This window comes from Grus americana, chromosome Z, assembly GCF_028858705.1.
Source record: "Grus americana isolate bGruAme1 chromosome Z, bGruAme1.mat, whole genome shotgun sequence".
Lineage (NCBI taxonomy): Eukaryota > Metazoa > Chordata > Aves > Gruiformes > Gruidae > Grus > Grus americana.
The window spans coordinates 77,090,273-77,112,853 of record NC_072891.1 but is presented as its reverse complement, the minus strand read 5'-3'; the positions used below and the strand labels follow the sequence as shown (position 1 = coordinate 77,112,853).

At 44.1% G+C, this 22,581-nt stretch overlaps 2 protein-coding genes across 2 annotated transcripts in view; one reads left to right on the top strand and one right to left on the bottom strand.

The window, feature by feature from the left end:
• The first annotated feature begins 5,558 nt into the window (after window positions 1-5,558).
• SLC46A2 (solute carrier family 46 member 2) lies at window positions 5,559-13,098 on the top strand. The gene is made up of 4 exons (XM_054810151.1): window positions 5,559-6,867; window positions 8,491-8,574; window positions 10,111-10,267; window positions 11,733-13,098. The coding sequence occupies exons 1-4, from the start codon at window positions 5,799-5,801 to the stop codon at window positions 11,788-11,790; spliced, it is 1,368 nt and encodes a 455-aa protein (XP_054666126.1). The 5' UTR covers window positions 5,559-5,798; the 3' UTR covers window positions 11,791-13,098.
• A 126-nt stretch (window positions 13,099-13,224) lies between these two features.
• SNX30 (sorting nexin family member 30) overlaps window positions 13,225-22,581 on the bottom strand; it is a 49,177-nt gene continuing 39,820 nt past the window's right edge. The window contains exons 8-9 of the mRNA XM_054810150.1: window positions 19,853-20,005; window positions 13,225-18,513 (exon numbers count right to left, since the gene is read on the bottom strand). Of these exons, the coding sequence (XP_054666125.1) occupies window positions 18,454-18,513; window positions 19,853-20,005 (213 nt within the window). The 3' untranslated portion in view covers window positions 13,225-18,453. The remainder of the gene's footprint in view (window positions 18,514-19,852; window positions 20,006-22,581) is intronic.

Below are 22,581 nucleotides of genomic sequence, written 5' to 3'. Positions count from 1 at the left end.
CATTCAGTAGTGAAATTTTTTAATAGTCACATTTTTGCTATGGTTATTTCATTTTTCCAGACTGTCCACTTTTGCTTTATTCAACATAGGATTGCTTAAGCTGTAGTTCTAGGATAGTTTGTTTCATCCCATTTCTCAAGTCCATTGCTGCCTGCACACTCTTGAACTTTGCAATGCTTGCGTGCCAAACTCATATATGCTGACAGCAATTTAAAAAAGACATTAATATTAATGAAAAGGAGGATGTACACACACAGAGAGAGAAAAATAATTTAGCACTAGAATTATATGTTGCTTATGTAAGAACTACAGCAGGATTTGTTCAGTCAGACACCAGATACTGCAAGAAGCTTTTTCTCCTGCTTCCATGGAGAGATTAATGTTAAGGCTGTCAGCACTATTAATCGCCTAAATTCCTCAAGCTAAAGAAAAAAGAAGCCAGCTCTACAAAAAGTGTGTGTCGAGGATGCTGTGTTTTGTCTTTCCAGCAGAGGGAGAAGCCCACAGGAGACTCCAACCAGGTAAGCAGGAAACTCTGAAATGAGAAAATTAGAGAAACATGAAATCTGGAGATGAAAGCAAGACAATGCAGGTTTCTGGTGCTGCTTGGTCAGCCAGCATCTGTCCCAAAGGAAACTGGATATTGCTGCTGTTTCCAGCTCCCCGCTTCTCTCACATGTTGCTCTCAAAGCAGTGGGGAGCACCAGCTTCTTTCAGGTGGACCTCCCTTACCCTGGCATGGGGTCACCTCTCCTCACCATGCTTCACATCAGTGCACCCCATGAGGTCTCTCCATGGAGCAAATCCGTTCTCCAGCTTTTTTGCAGCCTGCACACTGCCCTAGGCTTTGCTCAGGTGGGGCAGTGGGTGAGGCCTCAAGGCATGGGGAACGAGGCGATATGTGGATGAGGGGCACCGCTGTTCAGAGGATGAGGAATTGGTTGGGTGGTCACATCCAGAGGGTAATGGTCAAAGGCTCAATGTCCAGATGGAGACCAGTAACAAGTGGTGTCCTTCAGGGATCCATACTGGGACCAGTACTGTTTAATATCTTCATCATTGACATAGACGGCGAGATCAAGTGCACCCTCAGCAAGTCTGCAAATGGCAGCAAGCTGAGTGGTGTGACTGACACACCCAAGGGACGGAATGCTGTCCAGAGGAACCTGGACAAGATCGAGCAGTGGGCCCATGTGAACCTCATGAGCTTCAACAAGGCCAAGTGCAAGGTCCTGCACATGGGCTGGAGCAATCCCCAGTATCAACACAGACTGGGGGATGAAGAGATTGAGAGCAGCCCTGAGGAGAAGGGCTTGGGAGTGTTGGTGGATGAAAAGCTGGGCATAAACTGGTAATGTGCGCTCACAGCCCAGAAGGCCCACCATATCCTGGGCTGCATCAAAAGCAGCATGACCAGCAGGTCAAGGGAGGGGATTCTGCCCCTCTGCTCTGGTGAGACCCCACCTGGAGTACTGCATCCAGCTCTGGGACATGGAGCTGTTGGAGCGAGTCCAGAGGAGGCCATAAAGATGATCAGAGGGCTGGAGCACCTCTCCTATGAGGACAGGCTGAGAGAGTTGGGGTTGTTCAGCCTGGAGAAGAGAAGGCTCCAGGGAGACCTAATTGCAGCATTCCAGTACCTAAAGGGGGTCTTACAGGAAAGACGGGGACAAACTTTTCAGCAGAGCCTGTAGTAATAGGATGAGAGGTAATGGTTTAAAACTAAAAGCGGGTAGATTCATACTAGATATAAGGAACAAATTTTTTATGATGAGGGTGGTGAAACACGGGACCAGATTGCCTAGAGATGCTCCATCCCTGGAAACATTCGAGGTCAGGCTGGACGGGGCTCTGAGCAACCTCATCTAGCTGAAGATGTCCCTGCTTATTGCAGGGGGGGGTTGGACTAGATGACCTTTAAAGGTCCCTTCCAACCCAAACCATTCTATGATCCATGTGCTCACACTGCCTGTGGCCTGGGCTTCCTCTTCCTCCCATGAGCAGCAGAGGAGAGCAAATGTCCCCATAGGTGATCTCAACATGTCTGGTGGTGCTGCACCTCCTGAATGCCAGACTGCTGGACCAAGGGTCTTGGTGTCTGAGACACCTTGAGGTGCACCCATAAGGGCATAGTCCTGCTTCTTATTACAGCAATGGTGGACTTACCAGCTGTTGTGCTACAGACACACTAGCACCAGCATTGTTATTTTCCAAACAGCCTGGATGTCATTTCCTGGAGCTGCTGAAACAAGGCTGATGGGGCTGCCTTTAACATCCAGGCATTAGCGTCTACCATTGGCAGCTCTGGATCCCACAAGACAACTTCCCTGGACCAGGATCCCGCATCCCTGTGGCAACGCAGCAGCTGCCAGGAGTCACTCCCCCTGCCCCAGGTACCTGGCTTTCCATGCAGCCTCCACTCCCCCTCATCTCCCCAACCCCACATGCCTTGCAAGGACAGGGACAATATATAATTAAATGCCAGCCAGTGAGGAAGCCAACGTCCCAAACCACAGAGAGAAAGCACGGCTTGGTATTACAGTCTGTGGTCATTTATGACGAAGATGTATTTTCCAAAGGGAAACAGGCCATCACTGAAATAGCTGCTTCTCCCCAGTGTTTTCATCCAGCTCTCCCTCTCTCTGGTGCTGTAACATGACCGCAGCTCCATCTGGGCTCAGACCCGGGCGCTTCCCAGTTGTGTTTCCCCACCTTGCCACCGCCACGAAGCCGCAGAGTGTGTCATGACAAGTCACACGCACAAAGGAGCAGGAAGAGATACAGAGCTGATTTACCACCTCAGAGGCAAAATGTCTTGCCAGCCAGAGACTGTAAATCACCCATCAGCAGGCTTAGGTGAGGGAGATGAGGAGGGCTTATGCACCCACGTTGGACTGCAGTCCTGGATGTCTAAAGGACATTTTCAGATGAGGAGTGCTGAAGACCCAAGTTCTAAAATGCTGGTACCTGCGAAGCTCAGCTGCCACCAGAATACTGAAATCCCTACAGCAACCCTGTTCAGAAAGAAAAAGTGATATAACTGTCATAAATGGCTCAAAAAAAGAAAAAGCAATACTGCACAGGGATGTATAACATCGCCACAGGGAGATATTAAACACCTTTATTTGGCCAGACTGACAAATGTCCAAGAGCTGGTGCAACGTGGTGCACCTGACCTGGCCTCTGGTGGGCCTCCAGACAAGACAACTCTAGAGAGGGATGCCCTAAAACAATGTGTTGCTTTTCCAGCAGGCTACATCTCTGCATTTGTGCCTTTAGACTAGTCTCAGTGATTCTGTAGGTGCGTTTTTCTTAAATGTCAAGGGCCACTCTCTTAAGGCTCCATGGTGTTTATGCTGCATGAATGTATTTTAAAGTGGATGCACATGTCCCTGTAAATATTAGTAATATGAGAACTGGGGCCCATGGAAAAGCCGATGCTAGAGAATAGTAATTTTGAAGTATTTGTGGCATCAAATGAATATGGTATTCATGAAAAGTATTTTGCAGTGGGAAATATTCTGGAGCCTTGGTTAAACTCTTAATTTAGCACTTACTGTTTTGCAATTACTGGCGTGAAATTATACCCTTCCACAAGAGCTAGTTCTAAAAAGTATATTTAATGTGAACGAACACTCAGAAAATCCTGGAAATATATACGCAATTCATGAGATCACTAATGGCAGTTAGCACAGTTCATTAGCTATCTAGGCCTGAACAGCATTAAGCATAACGCAGCATCACCTAAACGTCAAGAGTGTCAGATGAGTAAGCCAGGCAGCCTGTACATGCAACAAAGTGTGGAGGAAAAGTATCCCTTACTTAAGAGTTGAGCAGATCTGCAGTCTCTTAAGTGCAGTGCCTGTAACATATTTCTGCAGTCCAGGATAACTAATGTCCCAAATTGAAGCCTGAATGGGACAAAGTCATTTATCTTTCCCTCTAATGTCTGGTGGAAGAGACAGGGCTCCCTGGGTGAAGAAAACGTGGCAATTCCTCTGTTTGTATTTGTTGCTTAAACTGGTTACAGGCTGGTACTTTGGGGGTTTTAGTAAGGCTGGAATTTCCATCCTCTGGAAATATTCCAGGGTTTGGAGAAAAAGATTTGTCCCACTTCTTAATAAAAACTAAAGATACTAGACACCTTTTGCAGAAAATTGGGGGGAAAAAAGCCAACTGTTGGAACAACCTACATTATATTTTACAGCTGGCTAGGAGTCTTTTGGCCTGACAAAAAAACAAGTTCTCTGGTGAAACTGAAATTGTCTAGCAGCAAATCATTCTAGCAGACAATTCCACACTCCTTTCCCTTTCAGTTCTTGGGACTTGTTTCCTTGCATCGAAATATAAACCAAAAATTATTGCACAACCAAACTAGAGTGAAAAAATTAAACTCTTGAGCCATGAGTACACAGGCATTGAGTAAATGTCACCTGAATCAATAGGGAATGCACCAGATGGATGTTTTAACATTGTTCTTGTGAATTAATCATTAATTTATAAAGTAATCATCATAAATCTTCCTAGAACAGATTGTTATTCTGCCTGTTATGATTCATTAAACCAGTGCAGAATGAGATCATTATCATTAAAGTTAGCATTTTTGAGACTGCCAAATATCCTCCAAGTATTTCCTGCAGCTGGGACCGCAAGCATCTTCCTTGGAGCTGGCAGCCTGCTTGCACCACATCCTGCTCCAAGAGCTTCTCGTGCCTCTGGCCAGCCACGTTGTCGTGCCTGCAGGGACCCTGACCCCTTGGCAGGGGGGTCGCTTTGCTTGACCCCCTTGGGCAGCAGCAAAATCGGAGGCTGACTTCAAGCTGCAAAGCTGCATTTGGCATCAGCACCTGCAGAGAGGCATGGCCACTGCCCTGAGGAGCCGGGACTGGAAAATGCTTCCCCAGCAGTGAGCTCTCACTCGCCTCAGCCTTCAGCTCAGCTGGCTGATTGCGGGGTGTAGCGGTTGCCGATGCCTTTGGATAAATTGGGACTTTTCTCCTCCTCTTGGAAATTCCCACATTGTAAAGCCAAAGGACACAGCAGGCAGAGTGGCAGCTGTGGGAGGCAGGTTACCAAAATATAGGCTTTTTCCCTTTTAATTTCTTTTTGGTGTAATTTCCTGACTGCGTTATTGAAACAACAACACAAGGGGCATGATGCAGCAACAGGGTAGCTGGGAGCAAGTAAAAGCAAAAGACCCAACAAGATATTTGTGTAGAAGAAAGGAAAAAGAGCTGGCAGTAAGGGGAATTCACAAATTACCTGAAAAAACAGCACACGGCCATCCCCTGCCCCCACAGCCAGAGTTGTCTGACATGTGAAGGATGCCAAAAGGGAAAAAAACAACAACAACCAAACCAAACAAAAACCAAACCACCACCCCAAATTGCAGCAATTACTTGATCATGGCATTTTCACTTCCTAAACTGGGAGAGAGAAATTCCCCTGGGTCATCTGACCTCTGTTGAAACTACACCAGGAAGAGCAGCAGCGGCAGTCGCTGAGCACAGGGCGTTCTCCAGCTGTACAAAAGCCTCTCGTGTGTGAGCCAGAGATCAGAGCAGCACAGGGATGTGCGTGTGTGCATATACATAGCAAGGCGAGGTGCAAATATCCACCCAGCCAGATCATCTCTTGCACAACTCTCTGATTCTGTGCAGCCCGGCAGATCTTTTGTTTTTTCCTCCGCTGCTCCTCTCCAAGCGTGCCTCCAGAGTAAAGCTTCTGAAGAGCCGTTTCCTCCCATTCATCTCCCTGAAAACAGCTCTCCCCAAGACGAGGCAGTCGCCACCAGCAGCATGGTGGGGGTGACAGTGATGAGAACGTGGATCGAACCTGTGGTCGCAGGCTCCCAAGTGGCCAGTGCCTTCTACGACACGGCGCTGCTGCTGGTGGTGAAGAACTACTACAACCAGACCAATGCCACTGCTCCCTCCCATGCACTGGAAGATGCTCAGCAGAAGGCTGTCTCTAATTTTTATATCATCTACAACCTAGTCCTGGGCCTGAGCCCACTGGTGTCAGCCTATGGCTTGTCCCAGCTGGGGGACAGGATCCATCGGAAAATTCCCATCTGCTTCCCTCTTCTTGGCTACTTGGGCTCCAAAACTCTCCTGCTCCTTCTGATCCTGTTGGGCTGGCCGATCGAGGTGATGTATGGGGCTGCTGCCTTCAATGGGCTGACGGGCGGTTTCACCACGTTCTGGGCAGGCGTCATGGCTCTGGGATCCCTGGGGTCCTCCGAGAGCAGGAGGTCTCTGCGGCTTATCATTATTGAGCTGGTGTACGGCCTCGCTGGCTTTCTGGGAAGCATGGCATCTGGTTACCTCTTTGTTGGCTTCAGTGACCGCTATCGAGAGGGCTCTGTGCTGGTGGGCTGCAGCATCGCTTGCTATATTTTCTGCCTCCTCTACAGCATTTTTGTCCTGACAGTACCCAAGCCAGCAGCTTCCTGCCCAGCCAAAGCCAAGAGTTCAGAGGAGGTGGGAAGCCAGCTACCAGCCCAAACAGGAGCAGCAGCAGCAGGGAGTTCCCAACCGTCGGAGAGCAGCAGCTCCACTCCAGTATCCCCCTCAAAACTCATCATCATCATGCTGTTTGTAGCAGCAATCCTCTATGACCTTGCCGTGGTCGGTGCAATGAACATACTCCCACTCTTCTTGCTCAGGGAGCCTTTAAGTTGGAATGCTGTGGAGATCGGCTACGGCAATGCTGCTGGGTACGTGATCTTCATCACCAGCTTCCTAGGGGTATTTGTATTCTCCAAATACCTGAGGGACATTACCATGATCATGATTGGAGTGGCATCCTTCAGCACTGGCATCCTCATCATGGCCTTTGTGCGGTGGACATTCCTGTTCTACATTGGTGAGTCGAACAGCCGCTCACGTGAGTGAGTGCACCCTGAGAAAGGGTCTGGGGTGTTTCAGTGTCAGGAGAAGGGCTTTTGCTCTGCTTCACCACGAGTTTCAGAGCAGGGAGCTTGGCAGACCGTCACATGAGTAATTCCCAAGAAGGCTTCATTATCATTCCCCTCTCCCCACCTCACCCTTTGTACTCCTACACTCAGCACCCTACAATATCCAGAGGACGCATACACTCCTGCCAAGGCTTAATTTAAGGCGAGTTGACTTGTAATTCGTCACACAGTCATAGCCCAGATCTGAGCAGGGGAACAATGCTCACACTATGGGAGAATGGGAGTTGTTGCTGGCTACGTGTACTAGTCGGACCATACCACTGCATTAATGGGAAGCACTCGTTTCTTGTGAGGTAAGGCTTAAGGCTACAACAGAAACAAATTGGCAAAGGTTTCCTATTAAGCAAACATCTTAAGATGTGATTAATTTTTGTTGCATTAAGGCATTTATGGTCAATGGGAAGCTTAATAGTGAAGCATTGCAGCTGCTTTAGCAACTAAAATATGATAATGTAGTGTGCAAACCTTACACTATGTATAAATGACAAAGGGACAGGTAACAATAGATGAGGCAGCATCCCATGACAAAGGAAAGGCAAGTTTCTTGTTGGGAAGTAGCCTCTGCAGGAACACGGAGAACAAAACCCAAGAACTGCATCCATTGTGGCAGTGAGATGGATGGTTCATATCTGACAGAGTATCGTATGTTGCATGGCTTTGAGGTTTTTCTTCTGAAAGTGAGAAAAATATCTAAGAGAAATGGCCTGAAGCGATTTTTTTTCTGTCTGCCCCTACAGGGAATGAGAAATTGAAAATCAAATAAACTTATTCAAAAGGAAAAGATGGTAGAATATTATATTTGTGTACTAAGCCAAACATTGAGTGAAATTTTAAAGAGACTTCATTTGTTTAGGCAATCAAGCTGGGGAACAAAACATAAAAAAACCAAAGAAATGCTTGCTTAATATTAAGTCCACCAGGAACACATGCTGCTACACAGTGTGCAGGATGTTTATTCCCTGCATTGCAGAAATACCTTGGTACACTAGACACGGCCTAAGTTTTCACTGAGGTTCGTTCTGCTGACAGGAAGGTAATTCCAGCTCCCTAAAAGTTTCTGCAGTAGAGAAAGCCTAAAATACTGCAAGCCATAAGGACCAAGATAGAAAACAGCTATAGTGTTCTAAAGGTACTGTTTCTGTCAAGGCTGTGTAGCATTGGGTGCTCTGTCTGCTGGTCAGACTCAAATCATCAGTCTCACTATCACAAAGGACAGTGCTATATTCCATCTACGCTGGGGTTTCGGGCTGAGACCAAGACAACACGGCTGGCCCGGGTAAAGTAGCTCTGCTAGTGGGAGCAATAGGTGGCTTATCTACCATCGCTTGGCTGAAGTGAGGACCTACATTCCTAACGAAGATCTGTACTTCTTTCTGGTACTCAAGGGACAAGAAAAGGTGAAGCAAAGGCCCTGCCTAAGGGAGACGCATGTAGTCTTCAAAAGCAGCGGTGGTTGTGTTGGGAGGCAAGGAGCAGGTACTGATGATAACCACCTATTCATTGCATTGCAGCACGGGCAGTGATGCTGTTTGCCCTCATCCCCTTACCAACCATGAGGTCCATGTTATCCAAGCATATCAAAGGATCATCCTATGGTAAGTACTTTGGTTAGCTTACTGATCAAAATACCCGCAAATACCTCCATTCAGCCTAAGGTACAAAGATAAAGGTAAGTTATTGCTGCAATCTGTGCTTTGCGTAATAAAACCAGAACAGTTGGTACCACAAATTGGAAGGGAGGAGCAGAGAAACTTGCAGGACAAGATTGTCACATCCAAACGTCTCATCCTCAGTTGCATCATCATTTATTCAAAAATTATCAGCACATGCTTCAAGAGATTACTATCAGTGTGCAGCTCAAAGGCAGGGAAAATATCTGAGGTGATGCTCAAAACCACAGTACTCCAGGGAAAATCAAGAGAAGCAAGATGTTGAGTTGAGGCACTGTGAGATTCATACCATTTATATTCCTTTACTTCCAGTTTTGGGAAGGATGGTTTTCTTTCATATTTTTTCAGTTATGTTCTCTAAACATATTTAAAATGTATTAGAAAATAGTAAAATATATGTCTTTTACAACACTGTATTGAAGGTTACCATTTTTACCCCAGTGAGCTGAATTTAGACACAACAGACAGGACTGGCCATGCATTCAAATAGCACCTCAGGCCCACGACTGCTCGTGCCTCCTCCAAACACGTTCCCACAGCCACCCTTTGCATCCTTTTCCCTTCTGCCCTAGGAACACAACACCTCTCTGTCACCAGTTCATTCCTACTCCTTGTGCTCCTCAACGTGGCAAACTCACCCACCTGCCACAAATAGCACAGCTCACACCCTAAATTAATCATTATTATTAATCACAATGTTGTTTTTAACCTCTACCATGAGCCATACAGGCTGCGCAGACCAGCTCTTGAGCAGAGCCGTGCAGCAGAGCAGCCCGTGCCTCCTGGTAGCAGTGTTGTCTCCTGACGTGGTGGCCACTGGTGTTGCGTGGCTGGAGAAGGCTGCCCAGGCAGCGAGCTCAGCACACAGCCCTGACCTTGCTCCCAGTTTGCACATCCTGGCAGGGCTGGGTTACTTCCCCTTCCCCCATTTACCACCAGAGAAACAGAAGGGTGCATTTCAGCAAAAAAGCTATTTCAACTAGGATTCAGCTTCTGCCTTTCCTCTGCCCTAATATTCATACAAATCACATGGACCTCCCCATTTCAGGCATTGTTGTCATTTTAACCCACTGAACCACTCTTCTGACCTAGGGCAGAAGCAGACCCTGACTAAAATCTCTCCTGTCCTAAGGTGTTAGCCCAAGACTACTTTTCTACCTCCTAGGAAAAGGAGCACTTATTGCCCAGTTTATTGCTGCTCTTCCAAGCTGCTACCTCTTCATCTAGGCTGTTTAAGCAGATAGTTTTCTAGTTGGATCTTTTGACCTATGCCTAAAAGAAGGAAAAGTCCTTTAATTCTGGTCTAGAACAGAAGCAGATACAAGCTCATGCCATCTGGCAGTTGTGAAGCAATGACCGCATTCCTCTTCCACACAGTGATGATCCTGGATTTGTCAGGGAGGTACCAGAGATGGTTTGGGTTTTTTTGCTCCGGTAACAAACCATGTTCTTGTTTTACAGGTAAGGTGTTTGTCCTGCTGCAGTTGTCTTTAGTCACCACGGGAGTAGTGACATCTACAGTCTACAACAAGATCTATCAAAATACACTGAACTGGTACAGCGGCTTCTGTTTCATTTTGTCTTTTCTAGTTGGCTGCCTGAGTCTCCTCCCTTTAAGGTAAGGAACAGGAAGGGTTTTGTCCAAAAGGACATGCTGTATTTTCTTCATACTTCTTGATTCTAGGTCTAAAGTGTGTAATACAGATGGGAATATATATATATAATTATTTTTTTAATTTAAAAAGAAAAAAAAGGGACAAACAAGAATGTTGCAGAAATGAGTTGACAAATATCAAGAAGATTCAAAGAATGAAACTTGCAACTGATCTGGCCAATGTTTTTAATCATCTTTTTGTTTAATGTAACATGAATTGCTGTAGGAGGAATATTTGGCAGAGTTTAAGAGCTGGTAATCCCAGGGGACAAAGCCTTCACACAAATGTAGTGCTTGTTATTACGAAAATAGTAATAAGTAGAATGAGGGATTAATCCTACACAAAGTAAAAAAAAAAATTTAAAAATCCATTACAGTTTACTTATTGTGATAGAAAAGAATAGTCTGAGTCTCCCTCAGGTGTTTTTTTTCAAAGAGAAACCATTGCCACATAGCGAAGGAAATGATTACTTTTCTGATCCAGTGAACTTGCCCAACTGTACTGCTACAGAGCAACTGAGAGGTACAATTTCAAGAACAAGTTTTAAGCACAAAAGGAGCTTAATATGAAAAGAGAAAGCTGAGACGGCATCTCCATCTACTCTTCCAAAATTTTTGAAGGATTTCACTCTAAATCTCACTTTACCCATCATGCCCTCCCCAGGAAACAGCAAGACTCTTCTAGTATGAAGTTAAAGTGATAATTGTGATAATGTCAGTATTTAATCCATGCAACAACAATATTTTCCTCAGATATAAGGCAAGTACTGGATAGGTTTAATGTCTGATCCAAGGCAAAATTCCTGCCAAGTTTTGCTGTCATTTTTAAAAAACAGTAATAGTAGAAAGTCTAAAGGCACTATGTATACTGACTTCAGTGTTATCACTTAGATAGGAAGAAAAGGCAACACTAAGGAAAGCTCCTACACCATCAGCTCTGCCTCATCCAGAGCACCAAAGGCTTTCTGGGCTTGTGAACACTTTTGACATCTGATGTCAGTGGGACTACAAGTGTGGGGACAGCTACTTCATACTCATCATTTCCCTGGCTTTGCTTTCCTCCTCATATTTTCCAGACAGAAGAGACTCGCTTTTTATGCACAACCCTGCTGTTTAACAGCAAGTCACTGCTAGTTACTCAGTTGCTTTTTAACACACAGTCTCCAAAACAGAAGTTAGCACCATTATCAGCACAAACACTGGGATTAGGACTTAAAGTCCGAAAGATGACAAATGGTGCCAGATTCATTGCTTGTACACAAGAGTAACTTACAGAGAGGCTGGTAGATCCTCGAGAGGAATCACCTGAGCCAGCTCCACACACACCCCACAGTTTAAGCTAAAGAATTGACGGTGAAAAAGCAAACTGTAGTTTGAGAAAGTAGCTTGCTAGCTCTCTTGTAACCTGCATTTTTATTGCTCTTTACAGCATCCTCGCCATCAAACAACGTTCATCCACTGGCTCCCTTCAGATTCTGACCGAGTGACAGGCTGTACCAGCTAAAGCATCTTTTGGTCTTTATCAACTCTCTGAGCTACCAAAGTGGGAGGCTTGCCAAGCATTAGCCCTCACAGTTATCATCCTTACAGGAAGCATCTCACTTACGTTTCCACTTCACACCGTGCCAGGGCCCCTCAGCTACGGAGCTCACCCAGAAACAAAGAAGTTTGCCTTGTTATTTCTGCAGTACGACATCTTGCAGAGTACATGCATTGGCTATTGCATACCAGCAGTCTTCAGAGCATTTTGCTTTCCTGCTACGCTGGTTAGCAATAGTGCTGCAGATGGACCAGACCAGGTAGAAATGAAAAGGGCATTTCTAGACACATCATTCAATGTGGAAAGGGAAAGCAGAGGATTGGTTTTCTATTAGTTCCTTCTTGTCTGTTCATTCAGACACCTCAGGGCAGTTCTGTGACTTTGGCTGATGAAGGAGGGGTCCACAAGCCATGTGCTGCGTGTACACTGTCATCAGCAGGACACACCTGCTCTCCAAGTGCCACAGATGTGTCAGCCCAGCTGATCAATGTTACACAGAAGAAGACTAAGTACAGAAATATCACCATAAAAAAAAAATGTAAGATTAAGACACTTTTAGTAATCCCTACAATAAAACACTCCTGAACAGATGTTTACGCCCCTGACTTCTGGGAGATTGTCCCACTGTCCCTGGACACTGGTTTAAACAGAGCTCATGGGAGGACACCTATGACTCAAGAGCAGATACCAGCATTTCAACTCACTCCACCAGGATATCCTACTCTTTTAACAGGTTAAGAACAGGTAAGTGCAGCACACTACTACAGGCTTTACAGAGGTGTAGGGACACTGTGCCAGGTAAGAGTCACCTTGTTACCCTAGCTTTATGCTGGGTTGAAACCCATACCGAAAGGAACCTCACACAATACAGCAACTGGCATGAGATACTGTCAGCTAAATCCAAACATGATTCAGAAAACTGGCACGCCCTAGAGGGATCAGGGCTTAAATTATGTGTCTACTTACATGCTAATTGAATTAAAAAGGATTAAGTGGCTTCCAAGCTCCCAGACTGAGTAAGGGCAAGTTAAAAGTCCTTCAGTAACCGAAATAATCTGGAGGCAAATCAGGCAGCTTCAGTTCCAGCCAGGGATGCAGCAAGCAGAAGTTGATTACTCACTATGCACCTCCTTATTCTGAGGAAGTTGCTGCCACCCGTTCCCCACGCACAAACTCTTGCAATCTTTCCTCAGCTCAAAGCTTCACTTTCAAGTAATACCAGATGTACTACAGCAGCAGACGACTTTTAGTTAAATCAGCAGTGAAGCAAGATTTTAAGGGAAGGTTATCTCTGTAGTAAGACAGTGAGCTGCCCAGCAAAATAAGTGCACACATCATTTCAGTGGTGAAGGCTGCAAAAAATGAAACTTTATATTCTAGGTAAAGGAGTAATCTTTTAATACATTTATTGGTCCACTCCATTAAATTAACTGAGGTAAACAAACGGTGCATTTTAAAAAAATGTACACACTAATAGAGAAGTACAAACAGTTTTACCTCAAAGTGTTTTTCCACATCAATACTAGTTCCATAGTAAACAATGCACAAAGTATATTTATACAGAGATATATGAAAGGGTATAGAAACATGCCAGCACCAGAAGGCAAGACAATATTTCCTAGCCTGTGAGTCTGAACAAGAGCACAATTGCCAGATTTGTTTGAGTGCAGGAAACAAAAGCCTCCTTCCTATTTTTACATTGTTTACTAGCTAATTCACAAAGAGACAAGTCCTTTCACAGCTTTTTTTTTTTTTTTTTTTTTGGTTTTTAATGGTACGAACGGGACTTAGTTGCATTGAATGGGTTTACAGAGGTTGAAAGCAGAAGAGCCAGCACTGTTGCAGTCCCCAATACTGACACCTTCAGCAAGGAGGGGGATGACATCCACCTCCACTCTCAGCCAGCTTGCCTCCACCTGCATGGCCCAACTCTCCAAGCCTTAAGGAGGGACAGAGGGATGCAGGCACAGAGGGAAAGAGAACAAGGACGGTGCTGCTTTATTTTCATATACTAAAGAGAAAAGCCCTTTGGCTGTTTGTTATTGTAAGACTGTCCCTCTGCAATCTGCCTCCCTGTGCAGTGGGAATGTGGCACTGGCCCCAACCCTGCTGCTTGATTTGAAGCTGTGGTTACATATCCCAGCAGCAGAGTTGAGGAAGTGGTTTAGCTTCAAAGCATAGAGTACCAAGGCCTTCAGAGTAGTCTAGGACAGCAACTAGCCTTTAATGTTTTAGCATGCCACTTACATAAGAGTGATCTACTTATGCCTTTTTGGCAAGTACATTATTTTCTGCACAAGCACTGTGCCTTAGCCATGCAACCTTACAACTAGCCCAGTTCATTACTGAGTACTTGTACAAGTCAGATACCCCGGCAAGACTCCAAAGTGCTAAGCATAGAATTAAGCGTTGCTGTTTTAATCCATGAAATTGGTTAAACAGCACTCCCCAGAAGATTAAAATGCAACATTCACACTGTCAGAAGGCAAGTTTATTCCCTTGGTCCCCAGTCTTACTTCAGGAAAAAAAAATAATCTGGCAAGTAGTAGCAACTCCCCTACCTTATAAAAAGACCCCATTTTCCCTATTTATTGGTTGTTGTAGCAGTAAAAGGTAATATACCAAGGGAAAGACTTTTCTACCTTCAGAATTTAAGAAGGCTGAACATCTAATGAGTTAGTTTAGTCCACGTAATTTTGCTCAGTGGTCATCAGCACCAGGATTTTAAACAGTCTGTTAACATTAATCATTATCATACTTGGCTAAATTGTGCAAGTTTTAACAAAAGCATGGCTCCTGTTAAAACACTGAACAGTCCTTGGGGGGCCGGGAGGGAATTCTTTTGTACCTTGGCACCTGCAGGACTGACACCTGAAGCAATTGGCATCACGAACCAGCTAGGCAGAGCCGCTGCAGCAAGGCTACCTCACTCTACCTCCGCAGGACCGTCTCTGCCACTCGTGTTTTGCAGATGTTTCTTTCTACCACTTATCCCACTATCTATGCTTAGCACAAGCATCAGCGTGACAAAAATCCAAGTAGACTTCAGTGAAGAATCCATAGTTTATTCTTCGATATGACTTGCATCAGAAGAGTTAATTTCTTCAGAGCTATACTTATTACCTTTTCATTTTTCAATGGATACCTGAAAAAAGCCATGATGTTTCAACATCTATGTTTATTGCAAGAATCAGAACCTGGTAAGGATACATATGAACAATGCACGGTTCATCACCGAGCATAAAAACAGGATCTCAGTGCTTGCTTTATTGTGCTGGTGCCAGTTAAGAGAAGAAACAAACATCCTAGAAATTACATGGAAGTAACCAGGACAGCAGTGAATTACACATCCTCTGAGAGAAAACTTGGTCTGGATATGGTTTACAAGGAAAACTGGGCTAATTTAATGACTGTTGAAGGACCCTCACGTTACATAAATTCACAGAAAGGGTGCAACTACTTCTGATGTCATTTTAGTGCATGCACAGAGGGTGATCTTAAGTGACTGAACACACAAGAAGTTACTCAAAGTTGAAGCTCCTGCACTACGCCTGCTTCCCTTTACCAACACCTTTTTACACTTAAGGTTTGGGCCACCCAAAGGTGAGACTCCTATTCTGTAAGGATTACAGGATAGCATGTCAGAGTTTCACTAACAGTTCAGATCTCAAACTTCCACTAACAGCAGTTAACTAAGTGCACTCTTTCCATCTTACAGGAGTTTCCTGCTATTTTGTAGTTCTCCTGTTCAGCACTGCTGCCCCAAACCACACGGCCAGGATCCTCCCCACACCTCACAGCCTCTCCCACAGCTACCTAGTGATTTACAACAGCTCTTTATAAAGAGACTCCTCCACAGCCCATAGAAGCAGAGACACCCACCACTACACACCCTTCTTACACTGCAGCAATTCTTGCAGAGGGCTCCCTCTTTGAATGTTAGTTTTACTTCCCTTGTAGGGGCTTAAGAGGTTTTAGCGTTCCAGATCATTTAAGAAATCCTGCTGGTGACCACAGCCTGAGATGCATGTTCCAACCTCTCCTCCAAATGAACTCGCAGGTGCCACAGAGCCACATACTCCAAAAGAGAAGCGCAAAGCATGCCTGCCTTTCAACAGCTTAGCCAGAAAGGGATTCATCCAAGATCAAAACAAGCTTTGGTTGAGGACTAGTTTAAAAAACCATGCCGCAAAATCAGTGGCATCAGATTGAAGAAAATTTAAGCTGATCCTCAATAGCTCCAGCCTCAACAGTTACATGTTGATTTGAACTTCACCTGGTACTCCCCACTGCCCATTATGCTTCTCATGAACAGCTGTGATATGAATTGCTAAATTCCCCAGAACCAACACCCACTTCAGTTTGACATAAAACTAAGAGGGAACAGGACCTCAGTGTTTTAAGGCATCAGATGAAACCTACTCACCCATAGGAAAAAAAGCCACGATCCTTTCTACTCATCTTGCACTTTTTTTTTTTAATAGGGTGAAGGTAAAACTACCTAAGTTTTACTTCAAATTACATTTTGCTTGCTCCCAGTGATGTTGCAGAATCAACTACAAAATTCCATTTACCCCACAGGAACCAGCTCAAAAAAGCATCTCTGTTTGCGGGAAGTAGAGAAGACTATAACCCTGAAGGTCAGACTGTTAAATGGTATCTAAGTGCTTACTTTAGAAGGGAAAGATTGAGGAAAACACTTGGTTACTGCTTCAAGGTGATCCCCTTAAGCAATTCCCTTGCACAACGAGAGTAGTTTGTCTTTCTGGACCTAACAACAACTTAAAGCAGAGTTCTCGTTTACACCAAATAAGTGTATATTGACAAACTGTGAACTTAAACCAAAAAGCATAGTTTATTTAGTACCACAGAATTGTCAATGGAGGCTGAGTCAAAAAGGAAGATCTCTTAAGATATCTTAAACTTGATTTTTGCACCCAGAGAGCATCATCTCATTAGCCCGACAGCTACCACATTGCCGCAATAACTCATCTTGACAGTTGCTATAAATCCACCAAGCTGAGTAAGGGGGCTTCAGGTATACTTGGTGTACATGAAAGGATAAAGTCCAAACCAGACTGGTACCTGGTAGGTTGTCACAAGGGAACACAGAAGTTGCATGTATTCAATTACTGCTCAGATTCTTCGCAAGAATGTTGCTGGAGATCAAGTAATCACTCAAGTTTAGCAGTAAGCACTCAGAGTTATTTATTCCACAGTGTATTTTATTACACTGATATTAGCCCCCTCACGGATAAACCCTCTCACTTAGGATAGTTAAAAAGGATTTATCTGCTTCCTGTTAAAACAAGACTCTGGGACCATGGGAATCACAGTAGCATTCCTAAGGCCATTAACACCAAACAAGCATTTACTTGAGATTGGACTGCAAGAGAAAAGGGGGAAGAAAAAAAAAGGGGGACTTGCAGAAGCAGTTACATTTCTGAAGGCCAATAAAAACTACTAAGATAATAGATCTGCACCAAAAGCAGTCGTAACAGACTTGCTGTGTGGTTCAGTAGAGACCTGTGTACTAACAAGGTACCCATCTACCCCAGTGACCTGTTTAAGGCAAGTTTCACACACAGTGATGCTTGGTGTAAACAAGCATTTGACACTGTTTGGCTTTTGGCTGCTGCAACAAAACATGGGGAGAGGAAGCAGAGGTCTACCTTTACTACAGCAGGCACCTCAAGTGACCAAGCCCAAAGCGGCTCTAACTCAGAAAAAAGAAGTTTAAAGCATGGACCAAGAGAATTCTACCCATGCGACTCCCAGAGCTAGCTTTAGAAAAAAAAAATACACTGAAGACTCATACTTGCTTCCACAATTCCCATAAGCCTTGAAAGGCTGCAGCTCAACTCACCCCCACAGCTAGGCTTCTTTTGATCCCCAAGTCAGTTACAAGTACACTTCAGCCAACTGACATTACTTCATAATCACCAAGGTAAACAAAGATACTCAGTATGAACCAACAGCATGCCACACTCACAAAAACCACAGTTCATGCTTGCATCACAGGCTATCTGCAGGTGGTGTTGGTATGTTCTCTCTAGTACTAGCCCAACTCCCACACAGAAAAGTCTCCCGAAACCTTTTCATCCAGAAGCACATGGGCAGTAGCAAAATAGAAAATATTCATTTCCAGCCTTTCCCTGTCCATCCAAAAAAAGTGATAGGGATTGGTTAGGGTGGTCTGTATTATAGGAATACTTTTTTTTTTAATTAGCAAACAAAACAGAATGGTAATAAAGATGTCATTTGGCACCTTGCAGTAGAGTTTTATTTTCATCTTTTTAGTGTTTCACTCATCAGTTCCTTCCAACTAGAGAGGTAAGTTTTATCAAGATCCCCGTGCACTTTCACTATGAACCCCCAATCACTCCATAGGATAAAGAAGGAACCATTCAAGATAACTCAAAAAGATGAAACATACCCCAGTTTAAACACAGAAAGTGAGGAAAAAAATTCACACAGTTTTCAGAGTGTCTGTTCCAGCCTAAGTGCAGCTGGCATTTCAGTTAACTTGACAAAAGAAGTCCTCCATACAGTTCCAGTATGTCTAGTGGTACTGAGCATAGAAGTGCTAGGCTGCCCATGAAAGTACTTCTTATTTGGTCTCTGGCTTGTCTTGCAATAGTGGTATAATTGACTCCCACGCCGTAAGGCACTGAAGAAAGAAATAGAGAGTTAAAAAAATTGATGTTACATCAGTTCTTATAGCTTTTGACCAACCCTTTCGAGTCATTTCCCCAGACACGTATACTTACTCCAGTCCTTATGCTGTGTATTATTACTGTCTTTCAACCATGTACAGCCCAGAAGTTAAACTGGACAAATATAGACCATGGAATACATATTATTAAGCATGGGAATGGGCAAACTCATCACCAGCTCTTATATCCACAAGTCACTGTTGTAGACCATCTTCCTTCCAATCTTGCTGATTGTACTGAAGGTGAATAGAGTATTTCTAGTTGTGTATCCTGAAGTGATTGACACTTTCCCACCAAAAAGCTTCCTTGCTAGAGCTAAGAGCAAAACTAAGATGTACAGATTTAACTGTCAATTGCAGGGACATTGCTGGATGTTCAGTGGAGTCTTTAATACCCCCTTCCACAGCAGTCTCAGAAGAGAGAAGAGACCAGGCTGAAGGAAGTTTTGTGTGACTAGTTATGAATTACTGACAAGACAGACATTGGAAAGGGCAAAGGAAGAGCATATTAATATTACATGGAGACATAACCTAGCACAGGAAGAAACTTGTAAAGTAGATGTGGAAAAAAGCAATAGGCAAGAAGATGAAGTACGTCACCATGCATAAGCCTAGTAGTGTTTAATCTATCAACCACTGCATTAGGCAGCACTGTTCTAGCATGAAGGAAAACTAGACTGGCAGCACGTGCAGTTGAATGTCAAGACCCTTTCACTTAAAAAAAAATCTGACACTGGGTCTCAGGTACACATGCTTCATCTGAAAAAGGACAGAGGCACCTGACTAGGTATTTCCAGGAGCAGCATACAAGAGACAGAACTATGGACAAGGGGACAGAGATTAGAGTAATTTATGCATACCAGGTGTAATCTATATATGGTGAATGGATGTCCATTAACCCACATAGTATGGTTGATAAAAGGCAGACTCAAGAGATTTTCTAGTTTCATAGTATTACTAGAACATGTGTTTTTGCTCTCTTCCATTGCCACTTCTGCTGCTCAGTGATTTGTTCAATTCAAGAATGCAAGACAGACAAGCATCCAGGACGAAATGCTGTTACAGGGCTGCCCTGCAAAAGACTGCTAGTCTCATGCAGATCACTTGAGCATGACCAGCAACTCAATAGATAACACTAAGCTGCTGACAAAGAGCAGCTTCCACAGCACTAGAGAACCAATTTAAATGTCCAAGATTTTCTTCAAGACAGCATGAAAATTTCCTGAAGAATTATCACCACCTCAGAAAAATGAACTACTCTTATTCCTGTCAGTGCTTCAGCAGTGCCACATACCTTCTCGTAGTACTGGATGTTTTTATCTGCCATCCCCATGAGTAGCTGCCTAAAGTCTTGTCTTTTGTTGTTCTGCCATCTCTCCATATCTGCTTTCAGGTCAGCATTGAAACACTCTACTCTGTCTTGGCATTTCTCAACATCTGTGGGTACCTGCAGCAAAAGAAACGAAGATTGAAACCGTCACTGAGAGTGCTATACTGCTGAATTAGCTCAAACCTTACTGAGCAAAGCTACAGAGGAAAGAGTAAGTTAACAGTCCCGTAGTTACCCTGAATAAACTCAGTTATGGCTGCAGGAAGAAAAGCCTCACTTCTGTATTAGTGAGGAGACAGGATTCCTTAATTTGTTCTCTGCTGTTTGTGGTGGTAGGCAGTTGTGCTCGTCCATTTCCATGCCAGATATGGAGGCAGACTGAGGAAGAGCTTGCTAGAGGCACATCAAGAGTGTAAGTGCTGGGTGCCTAGGCTCAGTTCCCAGTTCTCACACTGAGCAGCTTGACTACAGCTCCAGAGCAAGCTTTCTTGCCTCTTTCCCATTTACAGTTGCACTAAGCACTTCCCAGTTTACACTGGTGTGTATGAAACAACAAACATTTAGCTTAGTCTAAAGAGCTGGTAAGAGACTTCAATGTTACCTCTTGATCACAGTATACAAACAGCAGTGATCAGCTATGGCTGCAGAATAAAATTCCTAAGCCTCTAGTTTCTAGATTCCACTTTTAACTTTACTGGCTGCCTGAAAAAAAAAATGTAAGAGCAAAGCCCTGTTGATCAGCACTGTGGATTGGCTTATGGGCCTTGGGGGTCAACACTGGACACAATCACACATGAGCAATGGGAGAAATCTTGAAGGACAACCTATTGCAAGCCTAGATAGAGATTTAAATGGATTATGACAGTAGTCATCAGCCCAAAGTAGATGCATTTTAGGCCAAAGAAGTTGCCGTTCTTCGCTTATGTTTTATCAAACATCACGTATACCACCAGACAACTACAGGAACAATTTACAAGTGTTTCTTCAAGCAGGAAAGCCATGAACACCTTTCTGTCCTTTCTCCTTGTGCTGCATGGTCCACACAGATGGGAAGCCTGTAAGGACATGCAGACTAAGCCCATGACCTCAGAGAAGGAAATCCCTGAGCTCTAGCACCAACATGAGAAGTGAACTTCCAACCTGGAAGCTATGACTTGCACATAGGCAAAAAGCAGAATGAAGAACATTTACAGATTTGTAGTGGCTCTTCTCATGCCTGATACTTTCAGAAAATTCCCTTTTTCTTTGAGGGGTGTGAAGGAAGGAAGAAGATGAACAGACTATGTAAGCAGCTCTTCATGGTTTACAATATAGGAAGTTAGAGGTGTGCTACTACCTTGCAGCTTGGCAAGGTACACGATTTAGGCAGATACATATCAACTCTGGTTCTTTGCCAGGATGTGGATTAGGGCCGATCACTGAAGTATTCCACTGATTAATACTCAGAAGAGGTCCTACACCTGTTCTCTGATAAAGCGCTTTGAGACACGGGGAGCACCTCCTTCATAGTCATGGAATTTGAGTAGCCCTTTATTCACACAACTGGATTTACACTAGAGGCAGCTTGGGGGTTCAGTAGCTACACACTTCCCCCACCCTTTCCGAGCACTATACTTCTGGCTACAGAATCCACTCTGCTACAACTCCAGACATGAAGTTCTGTTGTAGGCTTCAGACAAGAACTACCAAGCCAGTGGCTGGAAGGTTTAGAAGATGCTCCCCTCAAGGCAAGTATGCCTTGCCACTTATTTGTAAGTACTCTACTATCTTAATGGGAAAGGCTAGGCTATCAAGGGAGTCATGACGTCTGGAAGCAAGACCACCTAAGATTTCCCAATCCAATTAAAGTTAGTTTCTAAGCACTCTCACCAGCTTCCTGCTTCTTCTGCCATGACCTGAAGCTACAAAGAAGCCAGTTCTCCTGCAGGCCAGACTGAGTTAAGAGCTACAGGGACATCCCAGTGATCAGCAAATGGCTCACATATGCTCTAATTAAGGAACAACAGCAATGAACTCCACCTAAGTCTCCAGAGGCATCATGAAAGTAGTGTCTGCACGTGCACCAGTCCTGTTCAGGAGTGTAAACACCTTTCCTTCCAAAACTACAGCTTCCCAGAACAGAAGTTGCAACTTAGTAGCTGAAACAGAATTTTAAGTTAATGAACAGCTTTTAAGCACTTTACAGCTAGCGCAAGGTTAATGAAAAGAGAGGTTATAGTTCTAACATCAAATTTGGACAGAAGTTGAAACATCAGTGCCAATGATTTTACATGTTTTTACCAGTGTAGATACTATATAGTAGCTAGCAACTAGGAACTAAGTAAAAGATTGGACTTTGGGGGAAGTTACTACTTTCTTACTGATGGCTGAATAGCTCAGAAAACTCAACCCCAAAACCAAGTGACAACTGGCTCAAACTGCAATACACTCTAGAAGAGCCCATCACTATTTCAGCAAGTCAATTTAAACTGGGAAGAGATGTATATGCAGGCAAGAACAGAGCATAAAATTCAGGAGTCAGGTCACCTCATTATATGATATGAAGTTCTGCACCTACATCTGTTCCTCTTCACATAATTATTGAAGAGACCAGAGTCTAAGTATGCCTCACATCTAGAATTTAACATGATCAAGTGCAGATGGCATTGCTTGCAGCATAAGCATGTCCACCTTTTAAAACTCATCTACAGCAT

Coding starts and splice junctions, on each gene's coding strand:
- SLC46A2 (XM_054810151.1), top strand. CDS start 5,799: ATGGTGGGGGTGACAGTGATGAGAACGTGGATCGAACCTGTGGTCGCA. Junction 6,868..8,490: donor GACATTCCTGTTCTACATTG/GTGAGTCGAACA, acceptor ATTGCATTGCAG/CACGGGCAGTGATGCTGTTT. Junction 8,575..10,110: donor TATCAAAGGATCATCCTATG/GTAAGTACTTTG, acceptor CTTGTTTTACAG/GTAAGGTGTTTGTCCTGCTG.